The following is an 18,813-nucleotide window of genomic DNA, read 5'->3' as shown; positions in this document are numbered from 1 at the left end:
GAAAGGCAAACTATTAAAAATATAAACTCATTTCTCTAGAAAAGTATCAACCACATGCACTACAACCAACAATCCTCTAAGAAACTGATTCCAAAAAGGTGAAAATTACCAGATAAGAGGGCTTCCTGCTATCAGCTCAGCCTTGAATGGATCATCATGAAATGAATGACCCCCCTCAGGCTCATGCCTCAACCCCCCCATCCTCCCGGCCCTCCTGGGCCGCTGACTCTCAAATCAATCCGATTGGCCGCTCTCATGAGTGAAACCGTGACAACCAGCTCTGGATGAACGCCGCCCCCCGACCCTCCAGAACATCCAGCATGAAGCCCTCTGGTTCCTCTATCCGGGGTTGTATTGAATGTCACGGGGCTTTAGAAAGCGAAATGAGGCGCTCGTGCCGGCGGCGACAGCTGGGACGTGCTGGCTCGGGTGAACGTAAATAAGTAAACAGCATTGAGGTGTTTAACATACATTCAGACCGGCGCTCGGCAGAGGCCGGTGGGTGGTCCTGCAGCCCTCATGCAGGTAACTCTGAGCTGGAGGGAAACGGAGCAGAGGGCTGATTTCCTGATGAACTGAAGAGGATGTTGACCACTGCGTCAGGTTTCCTATTAAACAATGGCGCTCAAAAAAACTCAGATCACTCCGACTGCGTGACGTAACAAAGATTCACCTTTAATCCCAAATGAATACATATTTTAATACACAACATTAGAAAAACGGGTACACGCTCATTCCTGGTGATGGACCTTCTTCCCTGTCTGTCGGCGTCTCTGGGTCTTGGTGGTCTTCCCTCTTTTGCGTTTACTCTCTGTGACATCGGACCTCCTGTCTGTCGGACGGCCTTGCCGGCCTCTGCCGACCCGCTTCCCTTTCCTCTTCCTCTTTCTGGTGTAAGTGTTGAGCGCTGCTGTGAGGGAGCGAATCCTGAACAAGAGGAAAGACGACGGATTAATAAAGTCACTAAGATCACAGGGTGAGGGAGTCAGTGAGGACATTTAAACTGAAACGAGGGGAACATTCCAGGGGTCTACACCCTGCAGCTCTTTTATCTCTCCATGGTGGCTCAGTGGCTAAAGGAAAATAAAATAGTGATTTTTTTAAAGTAAGTATTACTTAATTAGCATTTATATATTTCTCCTGCTCCTTTCCGTAAACGCATTTTCAGTGTTCAATCACACTTTCAAAATTTTCAGTAATCTCGGGATCAAAACGTTCAGCTTGTTTGGGACATTACTGCTTGTATTTTTGGTTTTCATGAACTTTACTTTTTTTGAAATCTTGAGTATAATAAGATAATTAATGAAAAAGTCTTAAAATGTCAAAATTTTAAGTAGATTAGTCTTTTTTATATATTCATGGGCTATGTTTACATCTTTTCTAGTAATTTTTAAAACATTTTAAGCTTACCTAATATTTTAGCCACATACTAACGTTTTGGCTAATTTGTTATTTTCTGGGGCGTTTCAGGTTAATTTAGAGTTTAGCCTCTATTTTAGTATCAGGCTAAAGTTTGTGACAAATTTAGTTTACCGATTATTTTAGGCTATTTTGGAGTTCAGCTAGTAAGTATGCAACATGCTAGCTTTTTCTTTTTGCTAATTTGGCCTCTACTGGGTTTTTTATGCTAATTATCTATAGGGATTTTTAGGTTAACTTAGAGTTTAACTTCTGCTTTAGCAACATGTTAACATTTTGGCTAATTTAGTTTACTGAGGAATTTTAGGCTATTTTAGAGGTTATTGAGTAATTAAGAAATAAGCTAGCTTTTGGCTAATTCTGCATTTACTAAGGTAAAGCGTTAAAAAAAAAAAAAAAAAAAAAAAAAAATCACATTTTGCGAGATGTTGGTTTCTTTTTCAAGGTTTGCCTTTATTCATGCCAAGAACATGATTAATTACTTTAATTTTTTTTAAAAAGAAGGCAATGAATGCAAATCCAAATTTCTTAGAGGCTGAAGTAAATCTATGCGGCTCCTTCTAGGTTCTGATCAGTAGAAAACGAGCCCAAATTGCTCTTCTACTGTTAAAGGTTGCCAACCCCTGTACTAGACTAACTAAACCGGAGTTTACGTATCTCGTTTATATATCAGAGGAACAATTGAATGATGTTTTAGTACAAAAAAAACATTTTAGTTGATTTGAAAAAAGAGCTATGAAGATTAGTAGAATTATTCAAATGTTGCCTTTCAGATCCAGAGTCACTGACAAAAATATTTTATTAATCAAATCAATCGTTTAAAAAGCAAGAGTCTTCCTGTTCTAATACTTATTGTTTTCATAAAAGAAACACTCGTGAAAATTGTGTTTTTGGCATTTTTAACTACTTCTTGTGGCATTTTTTTCCTGATGATTAAAGCTTAATATAAAATTAAGATTTAATTTGTATTTCTGAATTTTTCTTTATTCTATTTTTTTGGATTGTGTGTGTTTTTGTTATTATTTTATTAAATTGTATTTCTTGTTCTTGTAACCTCTTTCCCTTCTTTCTCAAAAAAAAAATGTAGTTGTTGTAAGATTGTATTTGTTAAATAGAAAATGAATGGGGCGGCCCACAAGCTCCACCCCCTGATGCATCCCCATGTAGACGACTGGATCCACGAACGTCTTTGTTTCCTCGTCTCAGATTTTTGCACCGGTAATGTTAGGTTGAGGGTGTGAGTGAGGGGCTGTAAGCTAGCAGGAGAGCTTGTAAACAAAGAACTAAGATCAATTATGGTTGATGGGAAATTTTAAGCAAAACAAATGAGTTTCCACTGAGATGTCTTACAAAGGATATGAGCCTGATAATGTAGCCATCACTATCCAGAAGTCAAACTTTTAATTTTATGGGGAATCGCAAAGAAATATTTGATCATCAATACTAATTACTATTAAACAATTAATGGATCAAACAATAGTAAAAAAAAAGAATTAACATAAGCTAAAAAGGACAGACATATTGTTTTCTTTGTGATGGAATAATAAGTAAAAGAAAAACATGAATTTGATATTTATAAATATAAAATCTGGAAAGATTTTGAAGTATTTTACAAAAAGTAGCACAAAAACATTCAAACAAATAACCCACCATAAAACAAATCATACCTTAAAAAATAAAAAACTAGGATGAAAATATTATTGAAAAACTGACATAATAACATCTACTGGTGAGGTCTTTTTGTTAGCATAATGACCTCCGTAGCTCCACAGCTAAATCAGCAGATCTCTGCTGTCTCTGCTGTGTTGCTTTTTTGTTGACATCAAATCCGGTGAAACACAAAAAAACTCCTTACTTCTTGTTGATGATTGGATTCCCTGCTTTCCTTGGCATGGTGGGAGTTTTCTCTTGCTCCTCTTTATCGCCGCCTTCAACGCCGCTCTGCTCGTTGGACTGAAAACCAAACAGCAGCAGAGTCACTTTGTCGTCTTCCAAAAACATAACCTTTCAGCTCAGAGACACAAAAGAAAGACTTACCCGTTTTGTTTCAAGCAAATGGTTCCCAGAGAGGTCAAGATCGTCGATGGTTGTCACGGTAACAGTGTGGTTTGGGTGATCAAATTGAACCGACTCGGTTTTACTGGTCACTACGTCTTCCAGAAGATCATCATCATCTGTCCCAGTTAGGAAAAAGGAATTCAGCCTTTAGTGTCTAAAGAAAAGACAAACAACTCTGTTCCTTGGTTCACTCACCCAGAGCTTCTGTCCTCTCTTTCAGCATTTTAATGTATTCTTTATGTCGCTAAAAAGAGAACATTCCTCTGGTTAGGCAAAGCAGGAGTTTAGATCAATTGACGTCAGATCTTCTATTTTGAACCTTACTTCTTCTCTGACTCTTTTCTGCTCCTCCTTTATTTTCTTTTCTATTTCTTTCACCGCTGCTTTCCTCCTTTCCAACTTCCGCTTGTGAAATCCAGTGAGATACTCTCTTGATATGGAAGAAGGGACAAAGTAAAAGGAAGTAAAAAGCATCTTATTTTAAATTCAAATTCCCATTTTTTAGCTGTAAACTGTAAAATACTAAACACAACTCAAACTTAAAACGTAGGGCATAAATCTGTGATATTATTTTCTGTTATTCCTTATTCCATTAGTAGAAGCTCATGATGAAACAGGTGGAGTGATGTCAGCGTGTAGGAAATCAAAAATGTGATAACAGAACATGAGATGATCAGTATTTACATATGTATAACCCAGACCATAGGGCTGTGCTTTTATTGTTTTATTTATTTCGGTCAAATCCTTTTCTAAGTTGGGGGTTACAAGTTCCATATATGCAGTGTTACACTGCCGTGTTAAAAAGATACCCAACAACTTCTCCAGTCTCGGTGATTTCAGTTTGATTTCACTAAACTCTTATGCTAATATTAGCCAATGCTAACAAACACGGTTAAAAACATCGTTATCGTCTTCAAACTTACTGTCTGTCTTTGTCATCAAATGTGACGACACATTTGTTTTCTCTCCTTTTAGATCCGGGCTTGAATTTTGACTTTTTTGAGGCATTTTTAAAGTTTTTTCTGTTTTTCATAGTGAACACGTGAGTTTTCAGCGTCGGTCCGTCCCTGTCCGTCCGCCGCTCTGTTTACTAACGCGTCATTTGTTACTGTCCGACAGAAAACAAGGACTCACGAAACGTTCCGCTTAACACGGTGGGGGGAAAAGATATTTTAATGACAATTAAATTTGTGTCCCAATACGGGAAAATTATTTAAATAATTGTTTTTATTTGCTCTTAATTTTTTCATTATGTCGACCTTGAAAATAATGAAAAATAAAGAAGAAAAAAAATCTGAAAACACATGGAGGGGAAAAAAAGAAATTAGGAAAATTGTCAAATAAATAAATAAATAAAATAAGTAAAATCTAATTAAGCTTCATATGTAGCATTTAGTTGGAAGTAACTTTTTAAAAATGAGATTTTCATTGGATTTTTGTGCTTCTTTGTTGATTGCATTTACATTATGTGCTGTCTTTTTATTATGTCACCCGAAAAAGCAAAACATCTCATCACAACGATCTTTATCAAATCAACTTTATGGCTAACTTACATCGGTATTTTTCTGTTTGCTTTGACCCTTTTTTTCCCCAATGTCTTCAAAATATATAATCTACAAAAAGATTGCAGATTGTTGTGACATTTTATTATAAAACTTTAAAAGGAATACAGAAATTCAAACAATAAAACAACTTTATGGGGCAAAAATTAAGTAACAATATTAAAGAAAGCACAAAAAAAAAAATGTTTAAGACCAGTTCAAGAAATTAAATCCAAACTAATTAAATCTTTCTATGTTGCTTTGACTATAGTGTGAGATGAAAAGGGAATCCTGGAATTTCCTATCCGTGTGCTCATAGATACTAGTATCTCCAAATATTAATTATTACTTTCTATAGGAGTGAATTCTGCAGAGAAAACTTACATTTTAAATGAGAAAAAAGTAAAAATGCCGTTTTTGAGATGCCCCTCTGGCCCTAAAAGTGCCCTCTTAAAAAATAAAAAACAAAATAAAAGCACACCTCCAACAAAACTGCCCCACATAGACATGAACAATTCACAACCTTTAAATACATTAATAGCAAAAAAAAAAAAAAAAAGTGCTGCGGCACACGAACAGTTACAAATAAAAGAGAACCAGAACAGAGAACATCTTTTCAAACACTGGAGGCCGAACAGCTGGATGGAGTCAGCTGGTAAAGGACCGCGGCGGCTGTTGCTGCTGCTGGAAGGCAACCTCACATGAACGTTTGAAAAAAAGTTCAACCTGAAGCTGACCGAGCATCAAGCAGAAAACTTCAATGGGACTGCCTATGTACATGTATATACAAGCATAGTACATTACTTTAAAATGTAATGTGCATGCGCATCCGTGTGCCTGTGCGCAGACAGGCGTTTGCATGGGCGCTTCCCTCACTAAAACAAACGTTAGTCCAGTCCCGACGCATTCATCAGCGGGTCTCCATCAGGATTGCAGCTTCTGCGGCAGCATGCCGAATTCCTAAAAGCTGCTGTGTGTCACCAGCAGGGGGAGGCAGGTCAGCGGTCCTCGCCAGAATGACGCTTTCATTAACCGGAGCCTCAAAACAAAGGAGGATTAAGCTCAAATTGAGAGTAACGAATGAAATTTGCTTCAGAGTACAACGCTGGTATTGTACAGAGTTTGAGGTAGATACAAAGACACACTACCCACACAAATAAAAGTTAGCTTTCCTGTTTACAGGACAACCACACTCAGACTTTTGCTGTCTTCTCTGGAAAACCGTGAAGGCCTCAAACTAAAGCAGTTACTGCAGCAGTCTATCCGGCCGTGATTGTCTGGCTTTGAGTTTTTTTTAGAAAATGATCCCTTTCACTATTTCTGCTTGTTTGTCCCTTAGCAAGATTTTGTAAATTTAACAGTTTAGATCTGGAGGGTGGAAGAGCACCCTCAATGCAAAAGAGGCACGAAGTACCACTGACAGCCAGTAGGTGGGGTGCTGCAGCACTGCAACTTCAAAGTAGCTGAGGAAAACGTGTTTATGTACAGACAAAAACCTAAAAACGTGTTTAGGAAGCAGCGATGGTGGTGCCCCCACTGAGGCGCAGCAGGATCTGTTGACAGTCCTGCAGGGACCGGCGGTCTCCCACGCGCTCCAGAGTCCGCTTGGCCTCGGCCAGCAGGCGCGCTCTGTGTCCCGGTGGGGTCAGCAGAGGCATGGGGAGGTGACGGCAGGCCAGCAGGATGGCGTGGGCTCTTTCTCTTTCACCCAGAATACACTCCCCCTCTGAAAACAACAAGGATTGTGGGAAAAAAACAAAAAAAATGACCAATAAGTGACGTCCTTAAGTATTTTCCACTAAAGGAGGAGCGGGCGGTGTCGTACCGGCTGAGTACGAGGTGTGGGTCCTGCGGCGCAGGTTGTGCTCCAGCAGCTGATGCGTCCTTGTTGGGCTGGCGCCCGCCATCAGCCGCACGGTGGTTTCATGAAGGAAAACCTGACAAAAGACAAAATTCAGCAGAAATGCCCTTCTTTTAGCCTTCTTTTGAGAAAAAAATAAAATAAAATCAAAATATGATGGGAATGATTAGCGAATGGAAAATGTTACACAAACGAATGAAAGACATTTGCTATCAGTGAAGAATAACTCGTTATATCACATTAACAAATGCAGCCGTCGTCATTAATGAATCATTTACAGAAAGACAAACAGTCTCTGATCTGAGCCATCGATAGGAGGAGGTGTGCTCCCCGGAGATCTATCAGAACTGCCTGGTTGTACCTTGTGTTGCGCTTGTCTGTAGCACTGCGTGAGCTTTCTGAGCGCGCTCAGGTCTCTTTGAAAACCAGACAGCTGCGTTCCAGGAGCCGGGCCGGGTTCGCCGTTACTGCTGCCTCCTCGCTGCCATAAACTGGTTCTTAAGGTCAGCAGGAGGTCACAGACCAGGAGCTCCACCCCCTAAGAGGAGAACAGACGGAGGATGAGCTGCGTTCTGCTTATTTACATTAGAACAGATTATTTTGTTATCAGAGTTGTTGCAGAAGTTTCTGAAAGCCGATCCCAGCACCAGCATGCACGGCAGAAATCAAGAGCCCGTTACTGGCATGTGGAGCGGTGTGGAGCGGGCGCGTGCAGATCTGGGAGGCCTCTGTATTGCACTGCAGACGCATTGCACTCAGCTTCAGGATCATGCAATGCAACTACAATGCACCACAGCCACCTCCTGACACCCACACTGTGCACACACTCACACAGCCCCACACGCTGATGCATGGCGACCTTTAGAAGCGCAGGTTATCCAACATGCATCGTGAGGATTAAAGATCACAGAGCAGATGTTCAGGAAAGCTAAACTCACCTTGTTCAGCCAGCTTCCAGACAGGCCGAGCGGCACGGAGACGCTGGAGCGCAGGTAACCGCTGGCTCTGTCACAGTGAGCCAGGCAGGCGATCAGGCCCTCTCCCTTCAGAGAGCACAGGCTCATCTGAACCACCTTACAAAGGAGCAGCACGGCTTTGGGCAGGGGGTGGCTGAACCAGAGAAAACACAGCGGGTTGGAGGTGTGAGCAAAAAACCTCAGACAGTGACATGTTTTTGTCATGTCCGCTTACTCGAGGACGTGTAGAGCTCTCGGCATTCGCTCCGCCTCGGTCAGGAGAGACTTCACAGCAGCGTCGTCGCCCTGCAGCCAGTGGACGGCCGCCTTCAGCACCAGAGCCCACCAACGACACACCGGGTCTCCCACTGGCATCCAGAAAAAGGAGAAAGATGAGCCACAACCTTTAACAGCTTGTGTGGCCTTTCCTTTTAGAGCCTATAAAATATCCATTACCATTTCCTTTATATCATCAGTTTAGTGTCAGGAAAGGTAATAAATTAACATTTATCTGTTAAACTCCATCCTCTTTCCTTTAGAACTAATAGGCCGATGAAACCAACAAGCATAGGATATTTGTTCTTTGCTTTTTTAAACCGTCATTCTGTCAGATTTGTTATTCATTAATGTGAATGTGAGGCTGCAGTTTCTACATCCCTTATCTTTTAACTGATGTTCCAGTGTTCTTTTGTTTTTCTTAATTTTGTCTTCTGTTTTTCAAATAAAGATTTGTGTGTTTACAGAATTACAGGAGGACTTTTTTTCCAACAAGATACTTTGACAGTCTTCTCAAATTTCAAGGTAAAATTGTGGCTTTAAATGTTGAGACACAATGAATTGTGGGATAGGAGGCTCTTAAGAAATGCTGGGTCAGTAAAAAATGAGGCAATAAAAAGAAGACGTGAACCATCTTTCCTTCTTAATTTGTACATTTTAAACATCCTTTTTAATAGAGACCCTCAACTATTTCAATTTCTGGATCATCAACTTATTCTCACTCCAAACTCGTCGTATATGGACGTTTGGTCCGGGTCCCTCCGTGTCACTTTTTGACGTTTTATGTGTCCCCAACTTGTAGTTTTTTGACGTGCTGGCTGTTCCCATTAGATCAGGAGTCCCAAAGCTCCAGGTGGCCAACCGGTACCGGGCCACAGAAAGGATTGAATACGCTAATGAAGGGTCCCCAAACCTCAAGACGCGGACTGGTACCCTAACCCAGTACCAGTTCCAGTTCTGTTACCACGTCTTAAAGATTCCCTGATTTAATGGGAACAGCCAGCAAGTCAAAAAACGACGAGTTGGAGAAACCCAAAACGTCAAGAAGTGACGCAGAGGGCCGGAACCATACATCCATATACAGTATGATGAGTTGGGAGTGAGAACGTGTAGCAGAATCTAGACAGATCCTGGTTCTGCTGGGAGTTCCTGCTGGTCATACCTGGGATGGCGGTTTGGTTAAGCGAGCTTGAGAAAGGAGGAGCTGAAGAGGAGTCCTCTGTGCAGCTGTTCAACAACTCCAGGAACTCCAGCGCGCTGGAAAACTCTCTGCAGAGTAAGCAGTTTATTACATTTGTTAGTTATGGACAAAAAAAATGAGTCGAAGGTGCAGCTCCTGGGTGAGTTTTACCCAAAGTTAGAGTGGCGACAGCTGGCGTCGGAGTCGCTCTGCGGCTGGATCAGCGTGTGAACCGCTCTCTCCAGAAGCTTCCTGCAGAAGCAGCGGTGCAGCTGGGCGATGGGATCGACTGCAGGAAAAGGAAAACTGTGAATCTTCCAAATCCAGCTTTCACTTTAGCTCCAACGGGCAGAGACAAACCTGGATCTCTCTGAGAGGCGTAAACACTGTCGCTGCTCTCTGACTTCACCGACCACTCGCAGCTCAGAAAGAACTGCCTCCCCAGCGGAGTGAAGAGCCAGCGCAGGCAGTCTGGCACTGGCTTAGTGTCCGGCTGGTTGGCTACGCTCTCTGCACAGCTCAAAAGGTATCCCTGGGAGACAGACAGCAGGAGTCATGCCAGCTATGAGAGCACGCTGGGTCACAAGAAGACAAAGAACCGGGCAGGAAACATACCGGCAGACAAGAGAGATGGTGGCCCAGGACGGTGCGCAGGGCGATCGCCGCAGTGACGTAAATCTGAGCTAGCTGGGCTGGCGGCATCTTTCCCTGAGCGCTCTCGCTGAGGTTGACAGCACTCAGCGAGACGGACAGAGCCCACAGGCTGCTGCGCTGAGGCAGCTTCCCTGTGGAAGATTGAAGAAGTTCTTTCAAAGTTCTCCGGGACGATTTCGTGTGTGTTTGGGTGTTTTCCACAGACCTGTGAGCTGTAGCTGACTCAGACGGTGGTACACCAGCGCCGCGTCTCTCGCACTCGTCTTCGACTCGTCCCCCTCGTGCTTTCCTCCAACTTGGTGCACCAACCAGCCGAGAGGAGTCGGACGATGCAAGAAGTAGCGAATCAGGTTCCAGGAAAGAGAACAGAGCAAGTCCAGGCCGCAGGAGGGGAGAGCTCTGGTCAAGACGGACAGGCAGGTTTCTAAACTGGCCATGGCTGCAGAGAAATCCCCCTGCAGGACAGGAGGGTGGAGATGGAGAGGGTGAGAGTTATAAAACTGTACTTCCTCTAAAGAAAGTTGGAAGTGTCGCTCTCTTTGTTGCTCACCCGGTGCAGGTGCACGTCCGCCTGTTTGCGGTGCCTCCAGAAGGACACAGATTTTGGCGAGTGAAGAGGCGTGACCGGCTCCCACAGGTACAGCACCCTTACACAGCCCCACACCGCCCCCACGCCACTCAACACCCACACAATCACCCACGGCACAAGACACCGCAGCCACGATGCTGAGGAGGAGACAGAAACCACCAGACAGGCTCTCAGTTATGCACTCAGGATGATAAGGTCAGACAAACGAGGGATTTGCTCACTGAAGTCCTGCGTGTGAGCCGGGAACCAGACCAGGGTCCTCGATGGGCCGTGGCCCGCAGACAACCCGGGTGTCCCCGAGGATTCTGAGCCCAGCAGTGAGGGCAGAGGGTTGAGGGACAGGCAGAAGAACGTCAGAGCGCAGAGCAGCAGCCGAGAGCGATCCATCACTCCAACTGAGGAGGGAGAATCCGGCTCGCTCTTCACCTGAGGGACCAGACACAAAAACACGGAAGTTTACGGTCAGACCGAAGAGTGTGATTTGCATCAAGAGCCTTTAGGGGAGATTTACAAGAAGCAAGATGTTGATGGATCAAAATGTGTTTAAACCCGGGGTGTTAAACATACAGCCGACAGGCCGGATCCGACCCACCAGATGGTTTCATCTGGCAGAAGAAAAAATTATAGGGATTCCTGTGAGAGAATCTGGCCACAGAGAAAAAATATGGCGCTCGAAAATTAATAGCCAAAAGTCCCTCCCCCTGCAAGAGCTGGCCGTAAAAAAACATAATTTGCGCCCAAAATCATTAGCCGTCTCGACTGGAATCCCCTGTCTTAAGCTTTTGACCTTTTCTCCCTTTGACATACTGGAACTGCTTATGTGATCATCTGATTCACAGAGAAAAAGCAGCATTTCGCTGGCTTTTTATCCGGAGGTAAACAGGTTAATTATACAAATTTGAACACTTGTTAATATTGACGTGAAAGAAATAAAATGATTAACATTATCTGTCCCATTCGAAGCTCATCTTGCACACTAAACTGCTACAAAGTTACAGTTTGTTCACATTTAAAAGCTGATAGTTCTGAAAACTATTTAAAATATCATTTTTAAAACGATTTCTTAAAGTTTAGGAAATTACGCACTCGGCTAAAGTTGTGAAATTTCTACTTCCAGTTTGAGATTTTGCATGTGACTAGAGGCCCCTTCCATTCCCATAGCGACTTGTGATTTTTTAAGAAATGGCTGCAATGCATAATTCTGCCCATAGGGGGAGCAAAGGAAATTCCAGACCCTCATAACAAAAGAGCAATAAATAATTATAATAACCAATGTAATAATAAGTGATTTGGCTACTAGGTTGATGCATTTTTTCCAACTGAGAAAAAAACCCCAAAAAAGCTACAGATAACAAGATGACCAAAGGTTGTTTAGCTATTATGTTCCTGGTCCGGCCCACTTGAGATCAGACAGGTTGAATGAGTTTAACACCCTGGTTTAGACAATAAATGTTGAAAATGAAAGTCTGACTGTAGGATGATGACCTAAACTCCTCTTATTAGTGTTTATGTAGCTCCCCTCACTGCCTGAAGGGGGAGATTAAAGGAGTTCATGTTGATTTATTCCTGATGTGAAGGTTCACTTGGCATCAGAAACCGGTGATTACTGAGCTCAGAGCATCGGTTAATCCTCTTATTATACCTGATCATGATCCAGTAAGGGGCTGCCGGGCTCAGAGTCCACACAGTAAGGAGAGAACTGGTGGGGGGAACCGGAACCAGAATCTGAGGCTGGAGGTGACATCATCACCACTTCCTGCTTCATGTCCACGTCTTCGGGAAGCGTCACAGGCTCTGGGACAGACAGACGGCGTCAGCGCGGTCGGAAGCGGACTTAAGAACTCAGCTTTGATCAAACACTCACTGTTCTTCTGGTTTGCCATTTTCAGAGCCAGGTTCTCCTGCCGGAGCTTGTGGTTGACTTGTTGCAGGTACTTTATGTAATCAATGGCCTTCCTGAGCACCCCGGACTTGTGCATCTGACCACAGAGGAGGGGGCGGGGTTTAGAGCAGCTCGTCATCACCACTTTCAATCTACCTGTCCTACCTTTGCATCATTGCCCATCACCAGGTCCCGCAGCTCCACGATCTTATCGTTGATGGACGACCTGTATCTCTTCTCGATGATGTTGTGAGTCGTCCTCCTCTCGCCCTCCTTTACCACCACTCCTGGACCCAGTCCTCCCACCATCCCTTGGTTCTGATCCATGACTTGTCGGACTCCGGCGGGAGGGTTGGGAGAGGTCGTCTGCAGCTGCTTGATGGGCAGCTTGTCTCCTCCTCCCATCATGACCGGGACGGTCGTCAGAATGTTGCTTCCCATCAAAGTCTGGGGACAGGAATCTAGAATCTTTAAACTGGAAGACCTTAATCTAACCCAGGAGTTGTGTGTGGGACATACCGGGACCTGCAGAGCGGTGTTCTGGATGGGCGTGGTGAGGGTGGTGATGCCTGCGGGGTTCTGCATGGTGGAGAGCACCTGAGTTCCATCTGGTTTGAGGGTCGTGAGAACCAGAGAGTCCGTCTTCAGAATCTGAGGCTGCTGGACCAGAACCTGGAGGGAAACACATTCCAACTCTGAGTGAGACAGGAAACCCATTTCCTATTTGGTTACAACAGACGGGTTACTTACCGGCACTTGCTGCACCTGCTGCTGCATGGTGTGCACTGTGGTGGGCGCTGTGGACAGAGTCTGGATGGTCTGACCCGTCGGCGTCAGAACGCGCTGATGCTGAATGGTGACCGGCTGCAGCTGTGGAGACGTCATGATGCTCTGCATTTGTGGCTGCAGGACTAAAGACATGACAGACAAAACATTTCCTTCAAAATTAAGTGGGCCGTTGGGGCTAGAAATACATAGAACATGATTATTTCAAGTCCGAACTTCATGCACCATCCCCCCCTGTGGTTACCTTGGAAACTAGGAGCCGGGCTCTGATGGCAGATGACGGAGTTCTGGATGAAGCGGGACTGTCCGGCATTAGAGGCAATCATGACGGTTTGTGGGGCCTGCGTCTGGATGGGGAGGGGGGTCTGGGTGTGGGTCTGGACCAGAGTGTGGACTGGGAAGCTTTGGGTCTGCACAGGAACCCCCTGAGTGTGCACCTACAGCGAAGCAAACAGCGTTTGAACATCCCTTCTGGGCATTTATGAGGATTATTAGAGGGGCTCATGAGGATTTGAGGATTTGAGATATGAGGATTTAGAATGTAAAGTTGCTACCTGGATGGTTTGCTGGGCCGTCGGCTGCGGCTGGATGGGCTGGACCGCCGGAGGCCGCGGCTGCAGCAGCGGAGGGCTTCGCGTCACCTGCTGCACCGTGGTGGCGGGGGGAGAGGGCGTCTGTGCAGGTGTGAGAGGAGGCGTGGGGGGCACATACTGAGGGGAGAGCGACTGGGACGATACCAGGCTGGCGCTGGGACTCTGGTAGACGGCCGCAGGTGGAGTCTGGAGGGTCTGAGCGGCTGCTTGAGGGGCGGAGCCGGCGCCGCTGCTCTGCAGGGAGCCTGCTGGGGTCATGTGGTCCTCAAACAGGTCTGGGAAGTCCCCCACCTGGTTGCTGACGAACTGCAGCATCTCTGAAGAAAAGCAAACATCACAAAAAAATGTAGCCCTTCCATTATGCAGAAATGATGACATCTCCAAAACAAATCAAGAACGTTTCTTTAATCCTAAAATGTGCTGAAAATAAATCTGGGTTAGAAAATTGGTGCACAAAATAAAGAAAAACATTTGTCCCCAATGTGACCTTGAACTGACACATAAACAGAGCTACTGTGCTGCTCGTATACCCATAAAAAGCAGCCTCCACAGATATCCTTGAAAAGGCAAAGATAGTCCTGATTAACCTGAAAGGAAACGTGGGGTCAGACGGTTGGAAGGAGGTCACCGACGCCTCCATAAACACGAACGATCCTGGTGACAATAATGGACATATATGCAACTTTAAAAATTCTGTTATAAATGATGAATTAAGGTTCTATTTTTTTCAAAATGTTTTATTTGTTTGTTTATTCATTCAGCCAGAGTCATTACAAACATGTTTTATAATGACAGCACAACATTTGTCTGTTTGAAATGAGCTTGCTGTTGCGTAATCCTGCAGACTTTGGAGCTGGAAGACTTTGGCAAACAGCCTGTGGGTTCATGTCAGTGAAGATCCCCACATCACAGATGGAGCGCGTGGCTTCAACTCTCAGGGTCACGGCTCTGCAGCCTTGAACTTAGTCCTGCTGCAAATCAGTGAGGAGGACAACCCAAACAACGAGGCTGCATGGAACTCTCAGCTCGGTGATCCTCACTTTGAGCAGCACAGAGTTTAAAGGGATGAGTTACTAATTGTAAACGATATTCCATTCAACAGGATTCCAAAAAGTTTTAATGTATTTAACCATTGTTGTTGTGTAGTAAAAAAATGTTTTTGTGTACTTTGTGATTAATATTGAACAAAGGTGAAGTTTCATTTGTAACATTAAAAAATCCTGCATTAAAATCTGTCATAAACTTCTTAATTTTCTTAAAAAGAATAAGATTTTTTAAAAAGAAAACTAAACATTTTCTAAGTGAAGGGTTAATTACAGAATTTTTTAAAATAATATATATGAATTACTTTGCTACATTTTTGATTACTAGTGTATTTAAACGTTAAAAAACTGCTTTTATAACTTGATTTTTTTTTATATTTCACATTTAAAACATATACTGTACACAGCTTTTCTTTATTTCTTATAGAGATTGATTTTCATTTGATTTCAAAACAGTTATTTTGGATGTTTAGCTTATGCAGAAATAAAAGGTAATTTGATTGAATTTAAGAACAAAATAAAGTAATTTGATGTATCAGAAGAGACTAACTTAAATGCAGACTATAAAAAATGTGTCAAATGCAAAGTTTACATTAGTATATTTAATCGTTGCATATTTTACAGATCTGAACATGATTTAATTCAAAACTAATGGTCTTAGATTATGATTATACTTTATAGTTTCTGTATTCAACCACTATTATGCAGCAGCAAAAACCACGTCTGTGTTTGGAATTCTTCCGTGACATAAAACGACTCGTCAGGAAAATGTCAATGTTTCTATTTATTTATAAAGTCGAATGACCACAAGTTAACCATCAGTCCAAACAGAAGCTAACCTTACACGAGTGAGCATGATCTTAAACAAAAGATCAAAACAGGCCAAATAAAAAGAATCCATAGATATTTTATAATAGATAAAGTCATTCAGTACATTTTCTACTCATACGCCTTCAGAACAAACTTAAATATTGAAGTAAAATTTGAATAATGTGAAACAACTTCATTTGTAAAGTATTCTATATAAAAGGTATAAAATAATGAATTAATACCTACTTCAATTTGTTTAATACATTAACAAAATTCATTCAGAAGAAAAGACTTTGATTAGAAAATGTCCTGAGAAATCCAGTTTTAGCTCCAAAAGTCAAAAATGACTGAAATGAAACCAGTTTTACTTGAATTTTCTATTAACCTTCTAAAGTTGTTCCCTGACACAGTGACATCATCAGCAAAAAAATCCACAAATGCAATCTTTACATACCTCACTGTCATCATTAGTAAAAACAAAAAAATGCTGTTAGAATAAAAACTAGATTTTACTGTTTTGTGTGTCCCTAAATTAACTTTTCTTGATATAAAAAAACAACTTATGTTGTTGTTTTTCTCAGGATTAAAATGTGCTGCTGAAAACAGCTGAAGCATCCAAGTGAAAACATTAACGAGAACATTTTTTTTTAAAAAGTGCAATGAAGCGTTAACAATTTTCAAAATGCAACTTTCACCTTTTTTTGGTAAAATCCACCAACAAATCTGGGCAAACATAATATAAATTGTAAAAATAGCATTGCTGTTGGATCAAAGTGTAATCTTTCAAATGAAATCTAATTGATTATGTAAACTGACAGACTTTATCACAAATATTAGCTTTAAAATCGTGTTGAATTCAACATCCAACAAGATAATGTGGTTAATAATCTGAAAATATTGGTTTCTCTTGCTTTTGCAAACGCCAGCAGTTTTTGTTTCTGATCCACCCTACTAATACTGTATATTATATCAATTAAACATAAAAAATAATTTGTAAAAATGTTACATAGTTTTTGCAAATCCCAAAAAACTATTGAAAACAACAACGAAATGCACTAAAATGCAGTGTCTCAGTGTCCCTTTTTAAATTGGAAAATACATTATTTCTGTTATTTTGAGAACCATTATTCCAAGGATTTGGAATTCATGAAACTGACTTGAAAAAGTCATTTTCTTCTATATTTTTTACAATTTTCCTTTTGTTTGCAATTTTAGAACCGTGTTGCATCATTTGATCTTTAAATAACTGGTTTCAGTCATACAGCAAATGTCACAACGAGTCCTCAGACTCCGCCTGTCACCTGTGGCGCATCGGAAAAAATGTTTGCCCTTTTTTTTTTGGTTGTTGCCATGGGAACGCAGACAGTAAAGGAAGCATATGATGTGATGCTGCCTCTTGAGTCTTAATTTGAACAACTTTATCTCCAAGAGACACAATTATGCTGTAAAGCTGAGATGTAAACCTGCTTTTAGAAAGGCCTGCATGATCTTCTAATGCAGACACATTAGTTTTCAGCAGCAGATAGAACAACTCTGAGCCTCCAAAGCTTTAAACAAGCAGACACAAAGAGTAAATCCATCAAAGGGGGCAACTGAGAGCAAAGAAAATAAGTTATGTAACCAACAGTTGATGAATTCATCAGAGACAGGGGAGGAAAGCCAAATATTTAATTAATAATAATAAAAAAAGACTTCTAATGTGAGCAAAGGGCTTTAATAATTGAAATGCATGTAAAATATAAGAGCTTTAGAAGATTTGCTTATTTTGACTTGACAACAGATGAGCTGCTGGATTAAAAACCAAAGAAATTACAGAATTTCAAAATAAAAGTGTGCGTCCTTGTTGCATCTTTAGGATTTTGACCTCATTTTGATATTGTAAACCTAGAATCTTTTTATATTCCTCAATGCAGAACACACCCACGGTTCATCAGTCCAGTCTGGTGACGCTGAATAAGATTCTACACTAATGGGGATCTGGTGACTCCGACTAGTGTTCAACCAAAAGCTCTGTCCTTACACCCTCCGACAGATTTATCTTTAACAACAGGATGAGTGCGTCTGTCTTAGATATCCAAAAGGAATGAATAATGAATTCAGAGATGTCACTGAATTCTTAAGTAATTCCTTCATAATTAAGCTAGGAAAATGGACATTAAAAACTGTCATATTCTTTCCCTAGGTTTATATGTTTTTTGCTTTATCCATGCTATTGTCAATACTATTATGGTGTCTTGTCTTGTGTTTTATGACAATAACAAATACACAGGTAATGCATTTTCAGGCTCGACTTTTATTTTGCCTTCTAATAATTAATATTCCTCGACATCCGCCTTAGCCTTATTAAAATAAATAAATCAATAAAAGTAAAATATCAGCACGTTTGGTGGATTTGTAATAATTTTAAAACACTATCCTTTTGACACCTCTACAAATAAAAATAGAAATTTTATTTTGTTATTTCCGCTTTGGTGAATAAAGAAATGAGTGTGTCCAACAGGAAACGGAAGGACAGAGACGCTTTACCTCTATTTCACATAAAAATACATGTATTACACTATAATAATACATAAATGTATATGTTTTTAGAGAGTCTATGGAAGACGGCCAACATCTAACAATAACAACACCTGAGCGTTTGAACGAAACCCGGTGACTCACCGTCAATGTCTCCTAAAGTGAATTCGTCCCCTAATTCCGTTAAGCTCGGGTCCATGTTCTCCACGGTGGAGATGAACTCTCCGGTGTCCATCCTGACAGCAGCTCTCCGGCTCTCACCCGGGGGTCGCCGGATACGACGCTCTCAAACCGCCGCCTCCTGTGGGGGCCCTGCCTGCAGCTCAGCTCCCGGCTCGATATATCCGTCCCGTATCGAAGGAGTCGGAACACAACAACAAGCCGCCAAAGGAGGCTGTCTTAGACTCCGATAAACACTTCTACATCGATTTACAGCCAAGGCGACGCCATCTTGTTTTACGCTAATTACGTCATTCACAAACATACTCCGGAGCTGGAGGCGCGAGCTGATTGGTGGGAGGCTAATTGTTCTTGTCATGGGACCAGTCATCAGCGACCAATGAGAGTGCAGGATTTACCGTGGTCTGATAGCACGTCAACCATCAGAAGCCTGCGAGTCATTTGAATAAACCGCGCCCCCTGTCTGTA

The 18,813-nt window shown here is 42.1% G+C and overlaps 2 protein-coding genes across 2 annotated transcripts; both read right to left on the bottom strand.

The window, feature by feature from the left end:
• Nucleotides 1-650: 650 nt before the first annotated feature.
• On the bottom strand, nt 651-4,607 carry nol12 (nucleolar protein 12). The gene is made up of 6 exons (XM_024271387.2): nt 4,401-4,607; nt 3,802-3,907; nt 3,673-3,721; nt 3,457-3,593; nt 3,275-3,372; nt 651-927 (listed from the first exon to the last, which is right to left on the bottom strand). The coding sequence occupies exons 1-6, from the start codon at nt 4,508-4,510 to the stop codon at nt 732-734; spliced, it is 696 nt and encodes a 231-aa protein (XP_024127155.1). The 5' UTR covers nt 4,511-4,607; the 3' UTR covers nt 651-731.
• Nucleotides 4,608-4,986: 379 nt separating this feature from the next.
• srebf2 (sterol regulatory element binding transcription factor 2) lies at nt 4,987-18,656 on the bottom strand. The gene is made up of 20 exons (XM_024272438.2): nt 18,310-18,656; nt 13,757-14,112; nt 13,447-13,639; nt 13,167-13,327; nt 12,936-13,088; nt 12,582-12,863; nt 12,399-12,513; nt 12,177-12,328; nt 10,756-10,960; nt 10,496-10,671; nt 10,151-10,400; nt 9,907-10,076; nt 9,652-9,823; nt 9,463-9,580; nt 9,274-9,380; nt 8,071-8,203; nt 7,818-7,989; nt 7,241-7,417; nt 6,844-6,955; nt 4,987-6,744 (listed from the first exon to the last, which is right to left on the bottom strand). The coding sequence occupies exons 1-20, from the start codon at nt 18,398-18,400 to the stop codon at nt 6,527-6,529; spliced, it is 3,513 nt and encodes a 1,170-aa protein (XP_024128206.1). The 5' UTR covers nt 18,401-18,656; the 3' UTR covers nt 4,987-6,526.
• Between the last annotated feature and the right edge of the window lie 157 nt (nt 18,657-18,813).

Source organism: Oryzias melastigma, linkage group LG8 (genome assembly GCF_002922805.2).
Source record: "Oryzias melastigma strain HK-1 linkage group LG8, ASM292280v2, whole genome shotgun sequence".
Classification (NCBI taxonomy): Eukaryota; Metazoa; Chordata; class Actinopteri; order Beloniformes; family Adrianichthyidae; genus Oryzias; species Oryzias melastigma.
Note: the sequence above shows the minus strand (reverse complement) of the source record. Positions and strands in the feature narration are given on the sequence as shown.

Excerpts from the sequence above, each read along its gene's own strand:
- nol12 (XM_024271387.2), bottom strand. The coding sequence starts at position 4,510 with ATGAAAAACAGAAAAAACTTTAAAAATGCCTCAAAAAAGTCAAAATTC. Across the intron at positions 3,908-4,400 it reads TTTGATGACAAAGACAGACA|AGAGTATCTCACTGGATTTC; the intron begins GTAAGTTTGAAG and ends TTCCATATCAAG. Across the intron at positions 928-3,274 it reads AATCCAATCATCAACAAGAA|GATTCGCTCCCTCACAGCAG; the intron begins GTAAGGAGTTTT and ends CCTCTTGTTCAG.
- srebf2 (XM_024272438.2), bottom strand. The coding sequence starts at position 18,400 with ATGGACACCGGAGAGTTCATCTCCACCGTGGAGAACATGGACCCGAGC. Across the intron at positions 13,089-13,166 it reads AGCAGGTGCAGCAAGTGCCG|GTTCTGGTCCAGCAGCCTCA; the intron begins GTAAGTAACCCG and ends GTTTCCCTCCAG. Across the intron at positions 7,990-8,070 it reads AGAGCTCTACACGTCCTCGA|CCACCCCCTGCCCAAAGCCG; the intron begins GTAAGCGGACAT and ends TCTCTGGTTCAG.